Consider the following 21,498-nt stretch of genomic DNA (forward strand, 5'->3'; position numbering starts at 1 on the left):
ACAATAATCATTGAATGAAAAATAGCGATTTAAGATTTGAAGAAATGTGATATGAAGCTGGAATGCATAATATCAAGATTTTTGATAATAATATCAAGCATGCATAATATCAAGAGATTTTTGTTGAAATATACAAATTAATTATCACCACCACCACCACCACCACAATTTTACAAATATCGACTTTATTCAGTAAAATACTACATATAGCTCTTAATATTCTTTTAGCTAATTATTAGCAGTTTCTTATACACTAAGTGATCACTGAATTATGACAACCCCTATGAAAACTGAATTCGACCCATTGACCCCATGAGGTACGAGAGTGCAGAGTTAGTTGACCTACGTAGCATAAATCAGGTATCAGTGGTTCAGTAGGTAGTAAAATACCGAGCATGATGGGTAAAAGGAAGGATTTATCAGACTTTGATAAAGGGCAGATTGTGGGCGCTTGATGAGCTGGTGCCTTGATTTCCCAAACGGCTGAACTGGTGGGGTATTCGAGAGCCGCTGTAGTTAAAGTGTACCAGGACTGGCGTCAAAATGGTCAAATAATGGTCGGCGAAAGGTTGATGTTAGAGGTGAGGGCCGGGTCTGACGACTCTTACAGGTGAACAGGCGCAGCATTGTTGAAGGGTTGACTACTCGATACAACATGGGCCAACCCGGAACAATATCTGGCATGACTGTGCGTCACACGCTCACACGTATGGGCTATACCAGCTGACAATCCCTATGGCATCCTCTCCTAACCAAGGTTCATCGGGAGGCGCCTCTGTAGCCAGGTGCGAAGGAGCAGCAGTGCATAGCACATGCTTCTTGATTAGTCCGGGGTTCGAGCCCATCACCACCAAATATGGAGGATGCGGAAAGGTCAGGGAATGACCACCGCATATCCCGGAGCAATATGGCCTTAGTTGCTAATGCTCCTAAAAACTAAATAACAAACAAACAACAAGGTTCATCGGCGTAAAAGACTCGTCTGATGCAAAGAGCATACAAGTCAGACATTAGAAGGCTAGGAGGTGTGTGCTGGTCGGATGAGTCACATTATTTACTCCACACCATGGATGGTTGTGTACGGATTTGGCGTCAACAACATGAGGCTCTTGATCCATCATGCATGGTATCAAAAGTGCAGGCCGGTGGAGGCGGTTTTATGGTGTGGGGCATGTTTCACAGGCAGGAACTTGGACCCCTGGTGCATGTGGAACAACGTATCAGTGGTCTCCGCTATTGTTAACTGCTTGCTGACTGTGTACACCTTGCTATGTTACACTTTTTCCCGAAAGGCGATGGTGTCTTCCAAGAAGACAATGCACCGAGCCATCGGGCACTTGTTGTGCAGGAATGGTTTCAAGAAAACAGTTCTGACTTCCATCATATTGATTGGCCTCCGAACTCCCCTGATATCAATCCCATAGAGCACTTGTGGGACACTATGGAAAGGTATATCAGGTGTCTGGATACACCAATCATCTCCATACCTGCATTGCTGACCGCATTATACACAGCTTTGTTGGCCATACCTCCCAAATGCTTCCGAAATCTTGTTGAATCAATGCCACGTCAGATAGCTGCTGTAGTGAAGGCAAAATGAGGAACTACGAAGTATTAGGTAGGTAGTCATAATTCAGTGATCACTAAGTGTGTATATATATATATATATATATATATATATATTTTTTTTTTTTTTTTTTTTTGGTATAATTATAGATCTCTTGGTTGTAAACATACAAAAAATACATACAACAACAGATAGCTGACAAACCTTCCCTATCTCTTCCATCATGTAGTATGATTGATGACTTTGAGGTTATGATGAACATCGTGGCCAGATTCAATATTCCTTACATTTAGAGGGTAAAGCTTTAAAGCGGTGTTCAAAGGCTGGCCGCTAGTTAGTACATCGGACCGAACCTATTGGTAACTCTCTAGGAGGCTTCCGGATCAGCTAGTGTATAATCTTGCTACCTCTACTCTGCCAGATAGTGACTGGAGGGAGGCCGAGTAGTGTGTATGCGGGGAGCATTGTCGAGGCCACGTTATGTCAAGGATCTGGGTATTTTCTTACCATGTGTATGCCATATCCAAAAATTTCATTACTTCATACAGCATGTCCCACCCACTTTTTCTTACTATTGAATACACCACGAATTGGAAAACTAATAGAGCAAGCTTATCTGCAAAAAGATCTAAACCTCCCAAGCATTTCCTAATTCATTTCACAAATATATGTCGTCTCAATTCTAATCTCAACAATGTCCATTTCCACTTGCAGTCTGCTAAACCCCATGCACTTTTTCTAACAGAATCTCAGTTATCGGTTGATTCAACTACTGCTCATCTCAGATGCCCAAATTATTCGCTGTATGATTCCTTTCGCCTCAAAGGTGGTACTTATGTATATGTCCGTTCTAATATTTCCTGTCAGAGACTTGGCAATTTGGAATCTGCTCTCTTTGATCTTCTCTGGCTTAAAATCTCTCTACCTCATTGTGTTAAATTCATCTGTTGTCTCTACCGTTCTCCCAACTCTGCTAATCACTTGGAGCTCTTTGACTTCCTCTCTTTGCAACTTGACTTTCTCCATTCCGACTTTCCTAACAGTGAGGTAATTTTCCTTGGTGATTTTAATGTTCACAACTCCAGCTGGCTTCCGTTTTCTAGTCACACCGACCCAGCTGGTCGAGATGCTGAGGCTTTTGCAATTACTAATGACCTTGCACAGATTGTTCATTTACCTACAAGAATACCGGACAATTCTAATCATACAGCCAACATGCTTGATCTTTTTCTCACAAACAACCCTTCTAAGTACACAGTCGAAGTGAGAGGTCCTTTAGGCACTTCAGATCACAAATTGGTGATTGTCTCTTCTCCAATGGAGCCTTTATCTTATGGCTATTCACAACCTCGTGTTGTTTGGCATTACAAGAATGCACAATGGGATGACCTGCAAGATTTCTTTTCTTCTTTTCCATGGTCGGATTACTGTTTTAAAACTTCTGATGTCACCGTTTGCCCAGATCGTGTCAGTAAAATTCTTCTTGCAGGAATGGAATCCTTTATCCCACACTCCACTTTAAAATCTCATCCTTTATCTAAACCTTGGTTTTCCAATAAATATGTTAAGGCTGTTCAAGAGAAAAATGTTGCATATCATAATTGGCTTGTTTCTAATTCTTCAGTTTCATTTTCTGCCTACACCAAAGCTCGCAACAATTGTAAAGCCATTATTAATCAGTCCAATCTAGAGTTTGAAAAGGCTAAGAGTAGTAAACTTGCTTCTTACCCTAATGGTAGCCAAGCATTCTGGTTTCTTGCCAAAGCTATTGGCCGCAACTTTTGCCCATATCTGCTCCCACCTCTATCCAAACCAGATGGTTTGGTTGTCACTTCAGCTAAGGATAAAGCTGACCTGCTAGCATCCCATTTTTCTTCCAACTCATGTATTAATGATCTTGGTAAAACACCTCCCACCATTCCCAACACGCTCCATTCAATGCTTCCTGTGATCTTCCGCCAAAAAGATGTCAGAAGGATTTTGACGAATCTTGATGCCAAGAAAGCTTCAGGTCCCAATGGTATTTCTCCACTTGTTCTCAAAACCTGTGCTTCTGAACTTACTCCTATTCTTTGCTGCTTTTTTTCACTTTCTTTTTATAAAGGTGTTTTTCCTTCTGCTTTGAAATTTGCTCATATCCAGCCAGTTCCTAAAAAAGGGTGACAAATCCCTCCCATCCAATTATCGTCCCGTTGCAATTACTTCAACTCTTTCTAAAGTAATGGAGAAATCAATTAACTGCCAACTCTTAAACTACCTAGAAATCTTCCGTCTGATCAACGATAGCCAGTATGGATTCCGTCAGTGTCGATCCACTGGTGATATTCTGGCTTATGTTACCCATTTATGGACTAATTCAATAGAAAGGTTCGGTGAAAGTAGTTGCTGTTGACATCTCAAAGGCTTTCGATTGTGTTTGGCATAATGGTCTTCTAAACAATCTTCCATCTTATAGTTTGCCAACTGATTTTAGTAATTGGTTATCCAGTTTTCTCTCTGATCACTGACTGAGGGTGATGGTAGATGGCTCTCTGTCTTCTAACTTCTCCACTAATGCCGGTATCCCCCAAGGTTCAGTTCTTTCTCCCACTCTTTTTCTTCCTCTTGTATATTAATAACCTTCTTCCATTGACTGGAAATCCTATCCATAGTTTTGCCGATGATAGCACCTTGCATTCTACTTTCCATTTTGAGAAACCTTGCTCTGCTCAATCAGCTTCAACTTCTCGAAAATCTGCTACCAATTCCTTAAATGCCGATCTTCAGGTAATTCTCCAGTGGGGCAAAGACAACTTAGTTGATTTCAACCCTTCTAAAACTCAGTCTTGTCTTATATATCGCAAAAAGGATTCTTCTGCTCCTATGCTTATCTTTAGTGGCACTCCGATTTCTAGGCAAAATGATATATCTCTTTTGGGGATTACCCTAACTTCTAATCTCTCTTGGCACAAGCACATTACAAATATTGCTTCCTCTGCATCTAAAAAACTTGGTTTTCTCTTTCGCTGTCAGCGTTACTTTTCTTCCAAACAGCTGCTCACTCTGTATAAATCGCAAATCCGCCCTCTCTCAGGCTTCTTGATTCCATTCAGAAGAGGGCAGTTAGGTTAATTAATGATTCATCTCTAACAGAGTCTCTCCACTCGCTGTCTCATAGACGTACTGTTTCTGCTGCATGCCTCTTCTACAGATACTTCCATGGGCACTGTTCTTCTGAATTGGCTTCTATAATTTCCGCTCTCTCTCTCTTTCAAAACAGTCCGAACACGTGCCGCCACCAGTCAACATCCATTTACTGTCCAACTTCAAACTCCAGAACCAACTTTTCATCTTCCTCGTTTATTTATTCAACTGCCGTTTTCTGGAACAACCTTCCTTCATACGTATCTCCTGAAAATTACAGTCTACAGAAGTTCAAGTCGAATGTCAACAAATATCTTTTGTCTTCTCAACCTCCAACCCAAGCATGGTACTAAGTACTATACGTTCTGATACCTCTCGTGTTCGGGGTTTACATAAAAAAAAAAAAAAAAAAACAACTAAATGAGTATTTTGCACCAGAGGCCCATATCTGGTGAGTATGAGCTTGGCGCAACCAGGGTCCCGAGCTGGATATCATCAGTGTTCTCTTTCTTGGTGATTCCCTTCTACTTCTCTCTCTCTCTTTCTTGGGGGTAATTCAAATTTTTTTTTTTTTTTTTTTCGGCTGGTGCAGCATAAGCTTCAGGCTTCCTTGCACCAAATGGCTAATAATAATAATAATAATAATGATTAATAATAATAATAATCTACATTCACACATGAGGAATTCCATAGGGAAGTGGAAGACAGAAGCTTATTAAATTCTAACAGGGAGCTAAATGATTTTGTAATAGTTATTATAAAGAGAGCAAAGTGAAGGAGAAATTGTTGAAGTTAAACATAAGAAAGGCACCTGGGGTGGATGGGGTCTATCTAGTTATATTAAGCGAGTGGCAAAAGGAAGTAAGCAAATCCTTAGACATAATTTTGAGAGCATCCTTGGACTCAGGGGAAGTCCCCATGGACTGGAGATGTGAAAATGTATCCCCAGTTCACAAAGGAGGATCAAGGGGTGACATGAGTAATTACAGACCTGTTAGTTTAACTTCTGTTCCAGGGAAAATAATGGAGTCACTGGTTAAAGAAGCATTGCAGGATCATCTAAGACTGCAGTAATAATTCAGACACAGCATGGGTTTGTTAAGGGGAAGTCTTGTCTGACCAATTTGATTGGATACTATGATGTGGTCGCCGACCGGGCTAGCCGGGTGGGTAAAGTGCCTGCCTGGCAACCCAAAGGTCGCGGGTTCGAATCCCGCCTCGGGCTTGGATCGAAGTACTGCAAAAACCTTGCGAGGTGCATTATGGCCACAGAAGCCGATGCGCCAACTACCAAAAAAAAATGATGTGGTCACCTAGGAAACTGGATGCAAAAATAATTTTGATATCATGTACTTGGATTTCAGAAAAGATTTTGATATTGTTGCACATGGAAGGCTACTGTACAAATTGGAGCAGTATGGTATTAAGGGTAAGTTGCTACAATGGATAAAAGGGTGGTTGAGTGGGAGAAGACAGAGAGTGGTAACGTATCACTGGTCCCCACTAGTGATACGTTGTTCCACATGCACCAGGGGTCCAAGTTCCTGCCAGTGAAACATGCCCCACAGCATACAACTGCTGTCTTTGTGGACTAATGTTATTAGTAGAGTCCCACAGGGTTCGGTGTTGGGCCCACTGCTGTTTCATATATTTATCAATGATATTCCTGAAGATATACAAATATATCAGGTTTAATGTTGAAATTTGCAGATGATACAAAGGTTGGCAGGGTTGTTAATGACTGTAATGGCAGCATGCTACTGCAACAGGATTTAGAAAATTTGGGAAGATGGGCTGAGAAGTGGCAACTGGAGTTTAACGTTAACAAATGCAAAGTACTATATATGGGTAGCAGTAACCCCAGAGAACAAAAAAGACCTGGAGATAATTGTGCAGTCAGATATGAAGTTTTCTGAGCAGTGAAGCCAGGCCACACCTTGAGTACTATGTACAGGTCTGGATGCCTTATTTTAAGAAGGACGTAGAGTTGCTGGAACGAGTACAGAGAAGGGCAACAAGATTGGTAAGGGGAAGTCAAGGGGACCTCTTACCAAGAAAGGCTTAAGTTCTGCAAATTGTAGTGGCTGAAAACTAGGCACCTGTGAGGTGGTCTGATTGAGATATTAAGGCCTTGAATGGTTGGAGCAGGCTCAATGCTGATGATATTCTTCCTCTTGCTCAGATTACAACCCTGAGGGGGCATAAATTCAAATTGAGGAAAGACAGTTGTAGATAGATGTGCATAAATTTGCCTTTAGCCAGCAAAAGGTTGATTGCTGGAACAAACTTCTATCTGTTGTTGTAGAAGTTGATAGTCTAAATAAATTCAAGGAAGAACTGGACAAATGTCTAGAGCGAATGGATGGGTGAAATGGGAAGTGTTTTTTTTTTATTTTTTTTGGGCTGATGCTGTATAAATTACTTTATTTCATCATATGAGGGGGAGTATCAAAAAGTTCATACCCTTACTTAGAAAGGTGAAATTTCACAGGAACTTTAATCCTTTTATATGTACTCTCCTTGTATAGTAATGCGTTTCTCCCATTGTGGATCAGTTGTTTAATGCCTTGATTATAGAAATCCGCACTTTTTGCCTGAAATCACGATTCGACTTCATCGATGACTTTCTGAGACGAATCAAAGCGGCGTCCACGCAATGGTTTCTCCATTACTCGAAACAAGAAGTCTGATGGTGCCTAGGTCAGGAGAACAGGTTGGGGTGCTGCAGTTTGAAGCTGCACTGGGCAACAAAGTTGGTGGTGGCAATGGCTGTGTGAGCCGATGCATTGTCTGACAGAAGATGGACACCTTTGGTTAACATTCCATGCCTATTCAAAACTTTTTCAAAAGATTTCTGTAGTATTCTTCGGTAAGTGGAACCACAAGGTAGGTAATATGTCAGGATAACCCCTTTTCTGTCCCAAAACACGGACAACATCACCTTCTTTGCAGATGGGGTGGTCTTTGCCTTCTTGGGAGGAGGTGTGCTTCTACTGCTTTGACATGTCTTTAGTCTCTGGATCATACTGGTACACCCAGCATTCGTCATTTGTCACCAACAGATTAAAAAAGTTCTCAACATCCGCATTACACAAATCCAACAGTTGGGGAGAACATTGCATTTCACATCGCTTTTGCAAAGGCAGCAATCTTGTAACCCATCGTGCGGAGACCTTAGACACGTGCAGATGGTCACGTCAAATGCCATGGGCAGACCCATAACTAATTCCCACTGCATTTGTGATGAAATGAATTGTCACACGTCTGTCACTCAGCACCAGCTGCTCAATCATTGCAACTGTCTAAATGTCTGTGGATGTTGGCCTTCCTTCTCTAACCTTGTCAAAGACACTTGTACGATCCCACTGGAACTCCCGTTTCCAGTTTTTTACAGTGTCATAGGATGGACAATTCTGCCCATACACAGCTTTCATTACTTTGTGAATTTCTTGAGTGTTCTTGCCCTGCAAATGTAGGAACTTGATCACTGCTCAATACTCCACTTTGTCAACTATAGCATCCTTCCGCAGATTCTGGGTTCCACTTGTGGTGTACAGTCACCCAGGGCCTTGCGGTATATATTGGCTGCCTCTGTTAAAAGGAAAAATATGCTGCCCAGAACATTGTAATTCTCACCCAAAAAAATAAATAACATTTTTTGTAATAATATTTTATCGATATTAGAATTTATAAATAATATTTACATTTTTTATTTTATTTCCTTATCATGCTTTATTGATGCTATACATATTTGAACATGAAAAGGTAACATAAAATTAAGACAGCTTTGTGGAATAAATTTTATTGAATTTGATATACATGTTTTAAATATCACTTAGTTTTGAAAAAAAAATCGTGAAAACAGATATTAATAATAATTGTTATAAAAAAAGGTAAAGTGCAGCCATTATCAACCCACTGCAGGATGGAAGCCTCCTCAACAATTCATGCTAAGGAAAATGGACCATAATCTGCCACGCTGGCCCATTGTGGGTTGGCAGATCGACTGTATTCAGCAGTCAGGGGCTTGAACCCCAGTCTACTCAAAGAGCATGTGCTACTGCACTCTCGCTCCTGACCACTCGGCTACGGATATAATAACCTTTATTTATAACTAAACACAATTAAAATTTAATTCATGTGTTATTACATATTTAACTTATAAAATAAATCGAAATAAAATGACTAGATATTAAATAAATTGAACTTTTCGGGCTTTCAGTTCTGAAAATCTTTTTATCATGTGCATATCTAAACTTTCAGCTAAATTGTGTTCTATCGAGACTAGTGCTAAATTATCCAATCTGTCTTGGGAAATTGTACTATGAAGATAAGTTTTAAATATTTTTAATTTGGAAAATGATCTTTCCCTGGTAGCTACACTCACTGGCAATGTAAGAAGTATTCTTAGAGCAACCACTACATTTGGAAAAGTGGTGCATAAATTATTTTCAAAAATATACTCTAATACTTCTGTTACTCTCAAATCTGATCTAAAAATATTTTTTAGTACTTTTAATTCATCGGTCATGCCAATGGCATCGATATTTTTCAAATCTTTACAATATTTTTGAATTTTCTTGATCGGTTACATGCTTTAAAATTATGTATGTCATATAAAAAATTGAAATCATCACTGTGTTTTTAATAAATCACACCTGTCTTTAAGAAAATTTATTGTTGTGTCTAGTATTGAAAAATAAAAATTAATTTTAAAATTTAACTGTGCATCGTTTGTCTTCATCTGGATTTTCATAATCAAATGATTCAAATTGAATTTTCGGCTAAGGTAAAGAAAGCCAACACGAGAATGATCCTGCTGAGGTAGCTAACAAACTAAATGAATATTTTGCATCGACATTCACACATGAGGAGTTATTTAGCGAGGGGAAAGCCAGAGGTGTATTCAACTGTAGCAGTAAGCTAGAGAATCTTGTAATAACTGAGAGTAAAGTGGAGGAGAAATTGTTGAAGATAAACACAAGAAGGGTACCCGGGGTGGATGGGATCTATCCAGTTATATTAAAGGAGGCAGCAGAGGAAGTAAGCAAACCCTTAGCCATAATTATGAGAGCTTCCTTGAACTCAGGGGTGGTACCCACAGACTGGAGATGTGCAAATGTGACCCCAATTCACAAAGGAGGATCAAAAGCTGACACAAGTAATTATAGACTTGTGAGTTTAACTTCTGTTCCAGGAAAATTAATGGAAGCACTAGTTAAAGAAGCACTGCAAGATCATTTAGACAAGACTTCAGTTATAGTTCGGACACAGCATGGTTTTGTTAAGGGGAAGTCTTGCTGACCAATTTGATTGGATACTATGATGCAGTCACAAAGGAACTGGATGCAGGGAATAACTTTGATATTATATACTTGGATCTTAGAAAGGCTTTTGATACTGTTGCACATGGAAGACTGCTGCACAAATTGGAGCAGTGTGACATTGGAGGCAAATTGCTGCTGTGGATAAAGGGGGTGGCTGAGGGGGAGAAGACAGAGAGTGGTCATCAATGGACACTGCTCGTCGTGGACTAATGTTATTAGTGGAGTTCCTCAGGGCTCAGTGTTGGGTCCATTATTGTTTTCTGTATTCATAAATGATATTGATGATGGTATATCAAGCTTAATGTCGAAGTTTGCAGACGATACAAAGGTAGGCAGGGTTGTCAAGGACACTACTGACACTATGCTGCTGCAACAGGATCTGGAAAGGGTGAGCAGATGAGCTGAGAGGTGGCAAATGAAGTTTAACATTGAACATTGAACGTTGCGCATGGAAGACTATTGTACAAATTGGAGCAGAATGGTATTAAGGGTAAGTTGCTACAATGGATAAAAGGATGGTTAAGTGGGAGAAGACAGAAGGTAGTAATCAATGGGTGCTGCTCTTCTTGGACTAATGTTATTAGTGGAGTCCCACAGGGTTCGGTGTTGGGACCACTGTTGTTTTGTATATTTATCAATGATATTGATGAAGGAATATCAGGCTTAGTGTCGAAGTTTGCAGATGATACAAAGGTTGGCAGGGTTGTTAATGACAGTAATGGCAGTGTGCTACTGCAACAGGATCTAGATAATTTGGGCAGATGGGCTAAGAAGTGGCAACTGAAGTTTAACCTTGACAAATGCAAAGTACTGCATATGGGTAGAAGTAACCCCAGAGAAACGTACCAAACTGTGTGGTACTACACTTAAGGTGGTAGAAAATGAAAAAGACCTGGGAGTAATTGTGCAGGCAGATATGAAATTTTCTGAGCAATGCAGACAGGCTGCTAGGGCAGGTCATGGGGTTTTGTCAATGATATATAGGAATTTTGCCAGCAGGGAAAAGGAGGTGATTATCCCTCTGTATAAGGCAATGGTCAGGCCATGAGTACTGCGTACAGGTCTGGAGGCCTCATTTTAGGATGGATGTAGATTTACTTGAGCATATACAGAGAAGGGCAACAAGATTAGTGAGGGGAATGAAGGGATCCTCTTATCAAGAGAGGCTTAAGTTCTGCAAATTGCAGTGGCTGGAGACTAGGCACCTGCGCGGTGATCTGATTGAGGTGTATAAGGCCTTGAATGGGTTCAGCACGCTGAATTCTGATGGGATCCTTCCACTTGTTCAGATTACGAACCTAAGGGGGCATAAATTCAAATTAAGAAAAGACAGATGTAGATTGGATGTGCGAAAAATTGCCTTTAGCCAGCGGGTGGTTAATTGCTGGAACAAACTTCCATCTGTCGTTGTGGAAGTTGATAGGTTGAATAAATTTAAGGAGGAACTGGACAGGCATTTGGAGGGAATGGTGTGATTTTTTTTTTTTTTTGTTTTTTTTTGGCTGATGCTGCATAAGCTCATACATTTGCTTTCTTGCATCACATGCCACCACCACTACTACTACTACTACTACTACTACTACACATGGGAAACAGCAATCCCAGAGCAACGTATCAACTCTGTGGTACTACACTGACAGTGGTAGAGAATGAAAGGGACCTGGGGGTGGTTGTGCAGGCAGATATGAAGTTCTCTGAGCAGTGCAGATGGGCTTCAAGAGTAACTCATGGTGTATTGTCAATGATATATAGGAATTTTTCTAGCAGGGATAAGGAGGTGATTATTCCCTTGTATAAGGCAATGGTCAAGCCACACCTAGAGTACTGTATACAGGTCTGGAGGCCTCATTTCAAGAAGGATGTAGAGCTGCTGGAACGAGTACAGAGATGGGCAACAAGATTAGTGAATGGAACAAAGGGGTGCTCTTACGAAGAAAGGCTTAAATTTTGCAAATTACAGTGTCTGGAGACTTGGCACCAGCGAGGTGATCTGATAGAGGTGTGTAAAGCCTTGAATGGTTTTAGCATGGTCAATGCTGATGGGATTCTTCCTCTCGCTCAGAATAATCACCTGAGAAGGCATAAGTTCAAATTGAGGAAAGACAGATGTAGGATAGACATGCGGAAATTTGCCTTTAGCCAGCGGGTGGTTGGTTGGCGGAACAGACTTCCATCCCTTGTCGTGGAAGTTGATAGCCTAAATAAGTTTAAGGCTCAGCTGGACAGGTATTTTGAACGAACAGAGGGGTGAAGTGGAAGTGGTTTTTTTTTTTTTTTTGGCTGAATCTGCATAAGCTTGCTTTCTTTGCATCAAATGCCTCTACTAATGCTAATGCTAATACTAATGATGAGAAACGTTGGATAACTTACACGAAAAATTAGTTTCCTGACACTGGACTCTAGCACTGCTCGCTCGGTAAATAGACAGTAGGTGTTATCCGTCTGGAGCTGAAATGGAGGATATATTGATTGACATGTAGGTGTGGCAAACAATGAAATTAATTGTGGTGGGCATGACAGTTGACAAGCTACTGCGTAATGATTGGTTGGCATTATTATGTGTATTTATGAGTAAAGAACGGTGCATAATAGTTTTGTGATAAAGAGCAAACCGGTAATAGCAACGATGAATCTTTTAAAGATGGAAGAAATTTGTAAAGAAAATAAAATGTTGGTTGATTTTTTGATGAAAACTAAGTTAATAAAAGTTTCGTTCCGTTCATTTTTATGTTCTTCATTATGCTTTTTTCTCATTATTAAAAGCAGATTTTTGGAGTTCATGAGTGTTTTTACTATGCTGTTGATTTAGGTTTGGTTACGAAATAAGGAAAAGGTTTCTTTATTTTTCGTTATATTTCGTACCTGACCTTAAATGGTAGGTTAGGAAATAACAGAAAAGGTTTCCTTATATTTTGTGACCTAACCTTAAACGTTAGGTTAGGAAATAATAGGAAAAGAAAGAAAGATTCTTTATATATATATAATGAATAGCTATTGACGTTATGATATGTGTGTATCTGCACGAGTGTCTTTAAAAATAAAAGTACAGTAATAAAAAATTAATACAGTTGATTCCGGTTATTTGGGACACATCGTGACTAGTGCATTTTGGCCCGATTAAGCAGCTGCCCCAATTATCCGAAGTTTCAGTAAATAGTTAAAAATACAATTGGTTTACTGTACAATCAAATCATGTTACGATGGACTCACCATAGTAAAGTACTGTTCACTGTACGATGTGTAGTAAGCGCTGGTCATTGTGATCACGTTTGTGAATTAAATTTTAATTCTGTTAAACATCAATTCTAATTAGCGAAAATAGGAGGAATATTATCCACAGGCTATAAAAGTAAAGATATACGGTATTAAGCACAAATTTACTCTTTATTATCTTACCAATTAAAAAATTAAATGATACGTGAAAATCGGAAGAATATATGTGATAACTGGAAGAATATCACATATCAAGAATATGTACATACTAACTAGTTGACATTTCTGTTCACTGACATTTGTGGGTGGGGGTTAAAATTTAAAACAGTAAAAAGAGAAGCAATCAATAACAAAAAACACAGCACACACAAATTGCAAGTAACACGATATGTGCAAGTGAGAACGGAGTAACAAGTTACGAAGCTTTAAAAATAAGAATGAAGAGAAGATTCTGAAAATAAATTTTTTTATATGATTGGAGATTCCATGGAAGTGTAAACACGTTTCACCATAATAACCCACAGAATTCCAGCTGTTGGTATTATCGCAAATTCAATAAGATCAAGTTTACCATCAATTTATGATAGATTGTACTAACAGAAAAGCCCAATAAACAGGTGACTGCTGACTGCTAATTGTTTTTATTGTTTTATGGTTGTGACCTCCAGAAATCTGACCTAACCATGTGGTATGGTCGGAGACAATCGTAGGGTAATCTCCAGTGCTATGTCTCCTGCCCCGATTAAACGACATGTTGTCCCAATTAAGCAAAGTAAATCCTGGCTATTTTCTTAATTGGGTTCTGTTTTTTAAGATTTGCCCCAATTAACCAGTGGCCCAAATAACCGGAATCCACTGTATTTTGTTAATAAACAATTTATGCGCTAGTCCACCCATGATTCTAAAGAAAAAAGGTTAGATTACCCCCTCCATTTCAGGAGGGGTTCAAGCTTCCATGGGATTCAAGTGGAGGTAACCTGACCTTTTTTCACCATTATGGAAAGAGTTCATTAGGGCAAATTACTCTGAGTGCTACTAAACCGATGTTATCGTGTGTTGTGTTCGCACACCAATCAGCACATCATTTGCCATGCCTACCTGTCAATCAACATATCGTTCTCGACTTTGCTCCAGACTGATAACACCTACCGTCTGTTTACTGAGCGAGTAGTGCTAGAGTGCCATATCAGGAAACTAATTTTCCACGTAAGTTATCCGACTTTTCTCATCGTTCTCGTGTTGGCTTTCTTTACCTTGGCCAAATTTTCTTTTTACGTCGATATATAAGTGAGACATCAGGAAATTTAGTTTCGGTTTCCAATATTTTGGCTAACTGTTTTGATTCATTTAAAAACTCTAAAAATCCACTATCAGATCGTTTACTTTGTAAGTAATTAGAAGAATTATTTAATCGATCAAGAAAACCACTTTCACTACTTTCTGCTATGGTTACTGGACATGTTGAAGGTTCTTCGAGACTGAAAGTTTTTTAAAATAGCACCTTCTGATTTTTTATTTTCTTCATCTTTTACATTTTTGTCTGGCTATCTTTAGGCATGGCTGAATATAAAAAAATATTTTCTATTACTATTATAAATAAATAATATACATATATTTTTCAATTACGAAAACTTACCTGCTGCAGGGTAATTTGACATCAATATTTAATTTAAGTAAATAGATAATTTATAATAAACTTAATGCTGATAATATTTATTAAATTTATTTTTTAATATTCTTATGTAATACACTGCACTTTAAAATAAAACTATTAAATGTTAAATTTCAGTTCATTACCTCTGTAAACGATACTCGCTATAATGTAACTGACAAAAGTTTTCAGTTGGTGGCGACTAGGTATGAATGGGCCTCCGTATTTTTAGGTATGAATAAGTAATTCCCCTAAATTTGATCCAATTGTCTCAGCGAATATATCCCTATCGTTAAATGAGGTAATACTGCATAATGGGCTCTCAACAACTACTAATATATGAATGAAGAATCAAAAAAGTTACATGTTCATTATCTAATCATTTTTAAAAATTGCTTGTTTTGTTAAGTATTGAGCATGTCTAAATAAATGAAATTTAAGAAACGCACAGTATGCATACATTGATATCCATAGTCGTTTGCTGAGCAGCTCGAGTTAAAAACCAACAAATACTGAGTCAACAAATAAAGACTACATTTACAGAACAACTATCAAGAAAAATAGCTCTTTGATAAGTGTTTGGCTCCCTGTTATTTTTATGTTAGTTTATTATGACAAGAATCTCTTTATTTGTACAGTCAGTCCTTGTATAACACGTGTTTGCACTACACGAATTCGATCATACACGATTCATAAATAGGGGAACGATATCTTATATAACACGAACCGAATTGGCTTATGCATGATTCACCTTTGTGTTTACAAGAAATGGCAGTCGAACGCAGAATCACCCCAACCGAACAAACACGATAGGAATGAAGAGAAGATTCTGAAAATGTATTTGTTTTTTATATCGGTGAAGGAGAAACACATTGCACCATAATAACGTAAAAACCAACACAATTCCAGCAATCGGTATAATCACAAATGCAATTAGATCGAGTTTACTACCAGTTTATAACAGATTCCACTAGCAGAAACGCAACTGGAAATTGTTTTTATTGTTTTATGGTAGTAACCCCTAGAAATGTGCTTTAGTAAAATGTGAGGTGTTAATAGTGTATCTCTGCCTTTACGGTGTTGTTTATTCAGTTGCTACACGCGCGCAGCTTTGTTTATGTGTATCAAGCGTGCCCCTCATTTTGTAATTGTGCTTTATTCCCTAAAAATGAGCAAAATACTTAAAAGGTGTGAAAAGGAAGCGTCCTGGCGAAGACACTGCAGATTCAGAGAGAAAAAGAAAAGCAATATCGATAAACAGAGGCGGACTGGGTCAAAAATTCTTACCCAGGAAAATTTATAGTGGCCTCATACTATGGTTTATGGCCAAAATCACACTGGCCTCTGGGGTTTCCCCGGTAAGGCCAGTTTGCCTCTGTCGATAGAGAAATTGTGAAACGCTTTGAGCGATATGAAAGACCATGTGATATTGCACGTGCTACAGAACTAAATGAGGCAATGCCGAGAATTACAAAGAATGCAGAGAAAATAAAAACAACTTTCATAGCAGAAACAACTCAAAGTGTAATTAAAATCCATTAGATTAAGATACAAAGAATTGGAAGAGATGGAACAGCTGTCATCTGTTTGGATAGGAAATCAAACAAAAAACAAGTTTGCTTACGATAGAAGCAAAAGCATTAGCAATATTTTATTACGTAATAGTCGTAATAAAATACGTAATATAATCGTATTTTATTACGTAATAAATAATCTAATTTATAATCGTAATAAAATACTTACGTATTTTATTACGATTATTTATTGTGTTTGGTAATGTTTTGGTTACAAATGCGTGTTCAATCTTGGGTTGTCGGCACCTAACCCTATTTTTCCCATAGGGCCTGTTGTTTATATTGCACAAGGGTTTCTAGGAACACAACTATCGTGCTATACGAGGACTGACTGTATTTTCTTTATTCAAATTATGCTTAGATTCTATATCATTTCGGCTGCCCTTGGATTTGGCCGCCCGTGTTCGTCACACACTCGAACACAGGGTTGGCACGTCCCTGCGATCACCTATGGGAATGAAATTTCACATGAAAGTTATTGGATATGTAGACAACTTATATTAAAAACGCCATCTTCCTACTGATGTTTTTATCTAGGTCAGGGTGTGAACTTTTTGATACCCCCTCGTATATCTCTACTAATGCTAATGCTAAAATATATTCTTTATGCTTTGTGCATATGAAATGTAGGCAACTGCATGCAGCACCAAATTTTGAAGGTGCCAAATAAGTTCTGTGCTTTCCACGATCTTGCCTAGGCATGTCAAGCGGTAGTAGCTGTGCAGCACAGGGAGTTGGCATGTATACTTTTGCCATCCTGCAGTATACATACAACTATTAGTTTATTGACTGACTAACTGTATTGCACACTGAAATTAGGACTTTGAATCAGGGAAAGCATGACATTTACCCATGCTCTTAACCAGTTGCATATCTGTCTTCTTACATCATCCTTACTTGCAGTGTCCCTATAACCTTAAAGCTGCCTTCAATGACATCAGCAAGGATTCTTGCAACCTGCATTTATTCCTTTGTGTATGTTTGAGAGAGAGAGTTTCTAGATGAATAGAGAACACATTTCTTATAATCTAAATAAAAATATGTGGCAACTGGAAAAGTAGCACTTTTTTAGCTTTTGTTACAATTTAATTTTAGTGCTCCTCATTTAAATTACAGTGAATTGAACTTTTGACTTATACATGTAGTCCTCTATTTATGATATGTTTTCGACATGTTTGATTTAATGGTGACTAATAAAAACTAGTCACCTGTATAATGATAATGAAAGCTTAACAAAACTTATGGTGACTATGTGGCATCTTTTTTTATAAATGCTTGTGGTATATGGCCACACATATACTTACCTCTGTCTTTTTAAATCAACATGTAAGATATTTATACTTCTCAATCAACATATAAGTTTACCAAAGTAAAGTTTTCTTTTCCAGTATTCACAGGAGTTAGGACATTCCAGTTTTCTGAGCATCAACCTAGAAAAAGCCGACGGATAACAGTAGTGAATTTTGGATATGTATCAATGTAAACCATATTGTAATCAATAAAGTGTTTGCATAGGGCTATTGAAAAAGGAAATTTTAAGCTTATTTTATTAAAAAAAACTGTAATCATTGTACAGCACTATAACATGAATTTAAAATAAAACATTGACTAATTCCCTTGATTAATATCAATGCTTTTTTTTTAATGGGTTAAACTTCAGGAGATAAAATGCAAATAACTACAGTATTCAGTTCACAAAAGCTAACAGGAATGAGAAAATAACAATGGTGAACATTGATTTTATACCGCAGACACCTCCATGTGGTAATTATTTTAGTTTGGCATTTTTGAGTTCCCTTAATTTGACATGTGAAATTTAAAAAAAATTATCATACATTATTCCCAGTGTTCTGTAATAAAAGGAAATAAAAATATTTTATCATATAATTACTTAACATTTTATAATTTAATATCAAAAATTTATAATATAATTATTATTATTATAATTTAATTTCATAGAAATTAATTTCACAAAAAGGGGTTCTGGACTGTGATAAGTTACATTTTTATAACATGGATTATTGCGAAGAAAACTGTTGTAATTGGTGACCCTACCGTCCTTGACCTAGAAATAAATATAGCATTTATTAGAGCTTTTTGGTTATCTAAGTGCTGAATAACAAAAGTTTTATTGCATAATAAAGGATAATTTTTTTTAAAGAAAACTTCAGACATTTTCTTTAATTAGTATTAGCCATATAGTGCAAGAAAACCACAGGCTTTTGCTGCAATGGCAACATTTAAAAAAAGGAAAAAAAAAGTAGATAAGAAAATACAAATTATGCACTTCCCTTCTCATGTAGGTAACCCTTCAGTTGGCTGAATATCTTCAAACTGTCAGCCTCAACTACCTGCAAAGGCATCTTGTTCCAATAATCAACAACTTGCTGGCTAAAAGAAAATTTCCTACATCTAATCTAAACCTCTTCCCCTGTAATTTGAATTTCTGGCCTCTAGTTCTGGAATTCTTTATAACAGTGAAAATTCTGCATTCATTTATTTTAAATTAACAAAGTATGACAGAAATTAAACTGTTACTAAAACTTTATCCATTAGTGAAGTTAAAATTAAGCTACTGAAGTTACCGGAAGGAATTTAAATTAGCAGAAATACTTTAGAAAAGTTAAGAATTAAATTTACAAAATATTATAGAAATTAATTTCAGAAAATTACTGAAATTAATATCACAAATTTACTGAAATTAATTTCACAAATTTACTGAAATAAAATGTAAACAAATTTTAAACAACTATCTACCAGACACCCGATGTTAATCCCCTTCAATTAGCATGCTGGAGCCAATCAAAACATTATCTACCATTCTTGTTCTTACTGAAGGACTGTGAATTTGACATGCCAATAAGAATGAAAAAATCACAAAGACTTGCAGACATCCTCTAAAATGTGCAGCAGATACAGACAGATAGTTTGCTTAAGTTTAGATATAAGCTCACACTGTATAAGCCTATGTTTCACGAGCACTTTGAACTTATTTTGTGATTATGTGCATTATTTTTTTACTTTTAATTGCTAGCTATGGGTGGGAGTCATGTACTAATGATTTCATTTGATCTGTGCATCTGAATCTACAATGGAAAACAAAATAGGATTCTAGACAGTTTTGAATGAAATACCCTGCAATCTAAAAAAAAAGTTCAGTTTTAAACTTAACTTGTTTTTAATAAATTCATATAAAGGAATGCATAATATCATTTCATAACAATCAATAACTTTCTTTTGTTTACAGGTAAAACACTAATAGCAGACTACAGAAACTGGAGGAGGAGACGAAGAGGAGCACTTTGTCGTAAATGTGGTGACTGGTGCTGCTTGTGTAAGTCAAGCCTTGTCTAGCAGTTCTAAATATGATATGATTCCTGGAAAACATGAATCATTGTAGTGAAGACATTAACACAGCACAGATCAAGCCCATGAATATACCTCCCCAGCAATCATGAAAATTTGGCTTTAAAATCCTCTGTACATAATTTGTACAGTATGTGACATATTTGTAATATTTTTCTTATCCAGTAATGGGGAAATATACAAATGAGAGAGAGAGAGAGCAATAAAAACCATTAAGTACCGTTATTGTATATATAGTACTGAAAATTTTCAGAAAAACAGTCATCCTTTGCATTAGTTTATTAAAAGGTTTATAAAAATAATTAAAAAAAGCTTTTTGAAGTGTGATTATGGTTAGCATTCCTAAATGCTATCTTGAAAAAAAAGCACTACAGTAAATGCACTAAACATAGTGAGTGTGCATGTGTGTGTGTGAGAGAGAGAGAATGTGTACATGAACCATTAAGTATGAACATTCTTACAGTTTTAAAAATTTCAGAAAATAGGTATCTTATCTTTACTGTTATATAATATGATAACATTATTACGTTCTCTTAAGCCTTATTAGCAGAATTACATAACTAAGTAAACTCTATAAGTGGGTACAGTTGCATCAGTTGTAATCTCCTGTAGGTGAAATTTCATGATGTAATTACAGTCAATACTTTTTACTTGCCGATTATTTGAAGGTGTACATAAAAAAATACCCGATGATACCATCTTAAAAGTGAGAGTGTGACTCAACAATATGTTATAATGTACGTTTAGCACAGGACTACATGACCAGTCTCTTTCAAATGTTATTTTACATAACTAATGCGCATGAATTATTTTAGAGTTAATATACTGTATCGTTCAGCGATCTCTAGTTAAAATACAGATCTACAATTACATTATGTGAACACCATGTCATTTTTGCCATGGACATGGCTACCGTTAGGGCTGCAGTCATATCACTGAAGTGACCTCTCATTCAATATTTAGTTGTACAGAACTAATGGCAAAGTACAATCTAATGGGAATATTTTGTAATGAAATGATATTTTGCACTATGCAAATAAAACTATACCGAATACTTAAATTTACTGAGGAAACTATAAAACCCATGGCCAATAATGAAACATAAAATATTTTGATTTCCAAGACTTATTTTCTTAGTCTTCAGGTACATAAAAGCAGAAATTAAGAAATAAAATGCCACATTAAAAAACTATTAAATTTTTCATGTGATGTTTAATAGAGGTTTATTTCTTAATTTGTGATTTTATCCACCAGAAGATGAAAGAAATACACTCTTGAACTTATTTTACTATTGGCCATTAAATATAAGGTTTCTCAGCTTTTTCAGTGATTATGTGCCAGTGATTAAAACACAGTACTTTTATTCATATGTACTATTAATATGTAGTATTTATATACTACAGTATTTATATGTACTATTTATATTTTATTCATATGTAGTACGGAGTACCATTTCATTGCATGTGTTTTGAATGGCAAAGTTTTTACAAGTCAGATATTACATAACTAATCTTACTGTCACAGAGCATTGCATATTGTATACAGGGTGTCTCAAAAATATTGGTACAAACATTTAGGGGAGGTAGGTAACATCTAAAGGAATGTGAATCGCATAGGAACCCATAACTAGAAACGTCACAGGAAAGTAGTGGCAGAGGCACAAGAAGCAGAAATGAC

The 21,498-nt window shown here is 37.1% G+C and overlaps 1 protein-coding gene across 2 annotated transcripts in view; it reads left to right on the forward strand.

Annotated features, from left to right (window-relative positions):
* Window positions 1-20,031, forward strand: part of LOC150091609 (regulator of G protein signaling 7-binding protein A-like) — a 270,327-nt gene extending 250,296 nt beyond the window's left edge. Inside the window, exon 8 of one of the 2 annotated variants that reach the window (XM_090384894.1) lies at window positions 19,703-20,031. In XM_090384894.1, the coding sequence (XP_090241020.1) occupies window positions 19,703-19,809 (107 nt within the window). In that variant the 3' untranslated portion in view covers window positions 19,810-20,031. Of the gene's footprint in view, window positions 1-17,843; window positions 17,953-19,702 lie in introns of those variants that run through there. The other variant, XM_090384901.1, reaches the window with a different exon arrangement.
* The last annotated feature ends 1,467 nt before the right edge of the window (window positions 20,032-21,498 follow it).

The sequence above is a fragment of the Mastigoproctus giganteus genome, chromosome 1, assembly GCF_048544385.1.
Source record: "Mastigoproctus giganteus isolate SK-2022 chromosome 1, ASM4854438v1, whole genome shotgun sequence".
NCBI classification, from domain to species: domain Eukaryota; kingdom Metazoa; phylum Arthropoda; class Arachnida; order Uropygi; family Thelyphonidae; genus Mastigoproctus; species Mastigoproctus giganteus.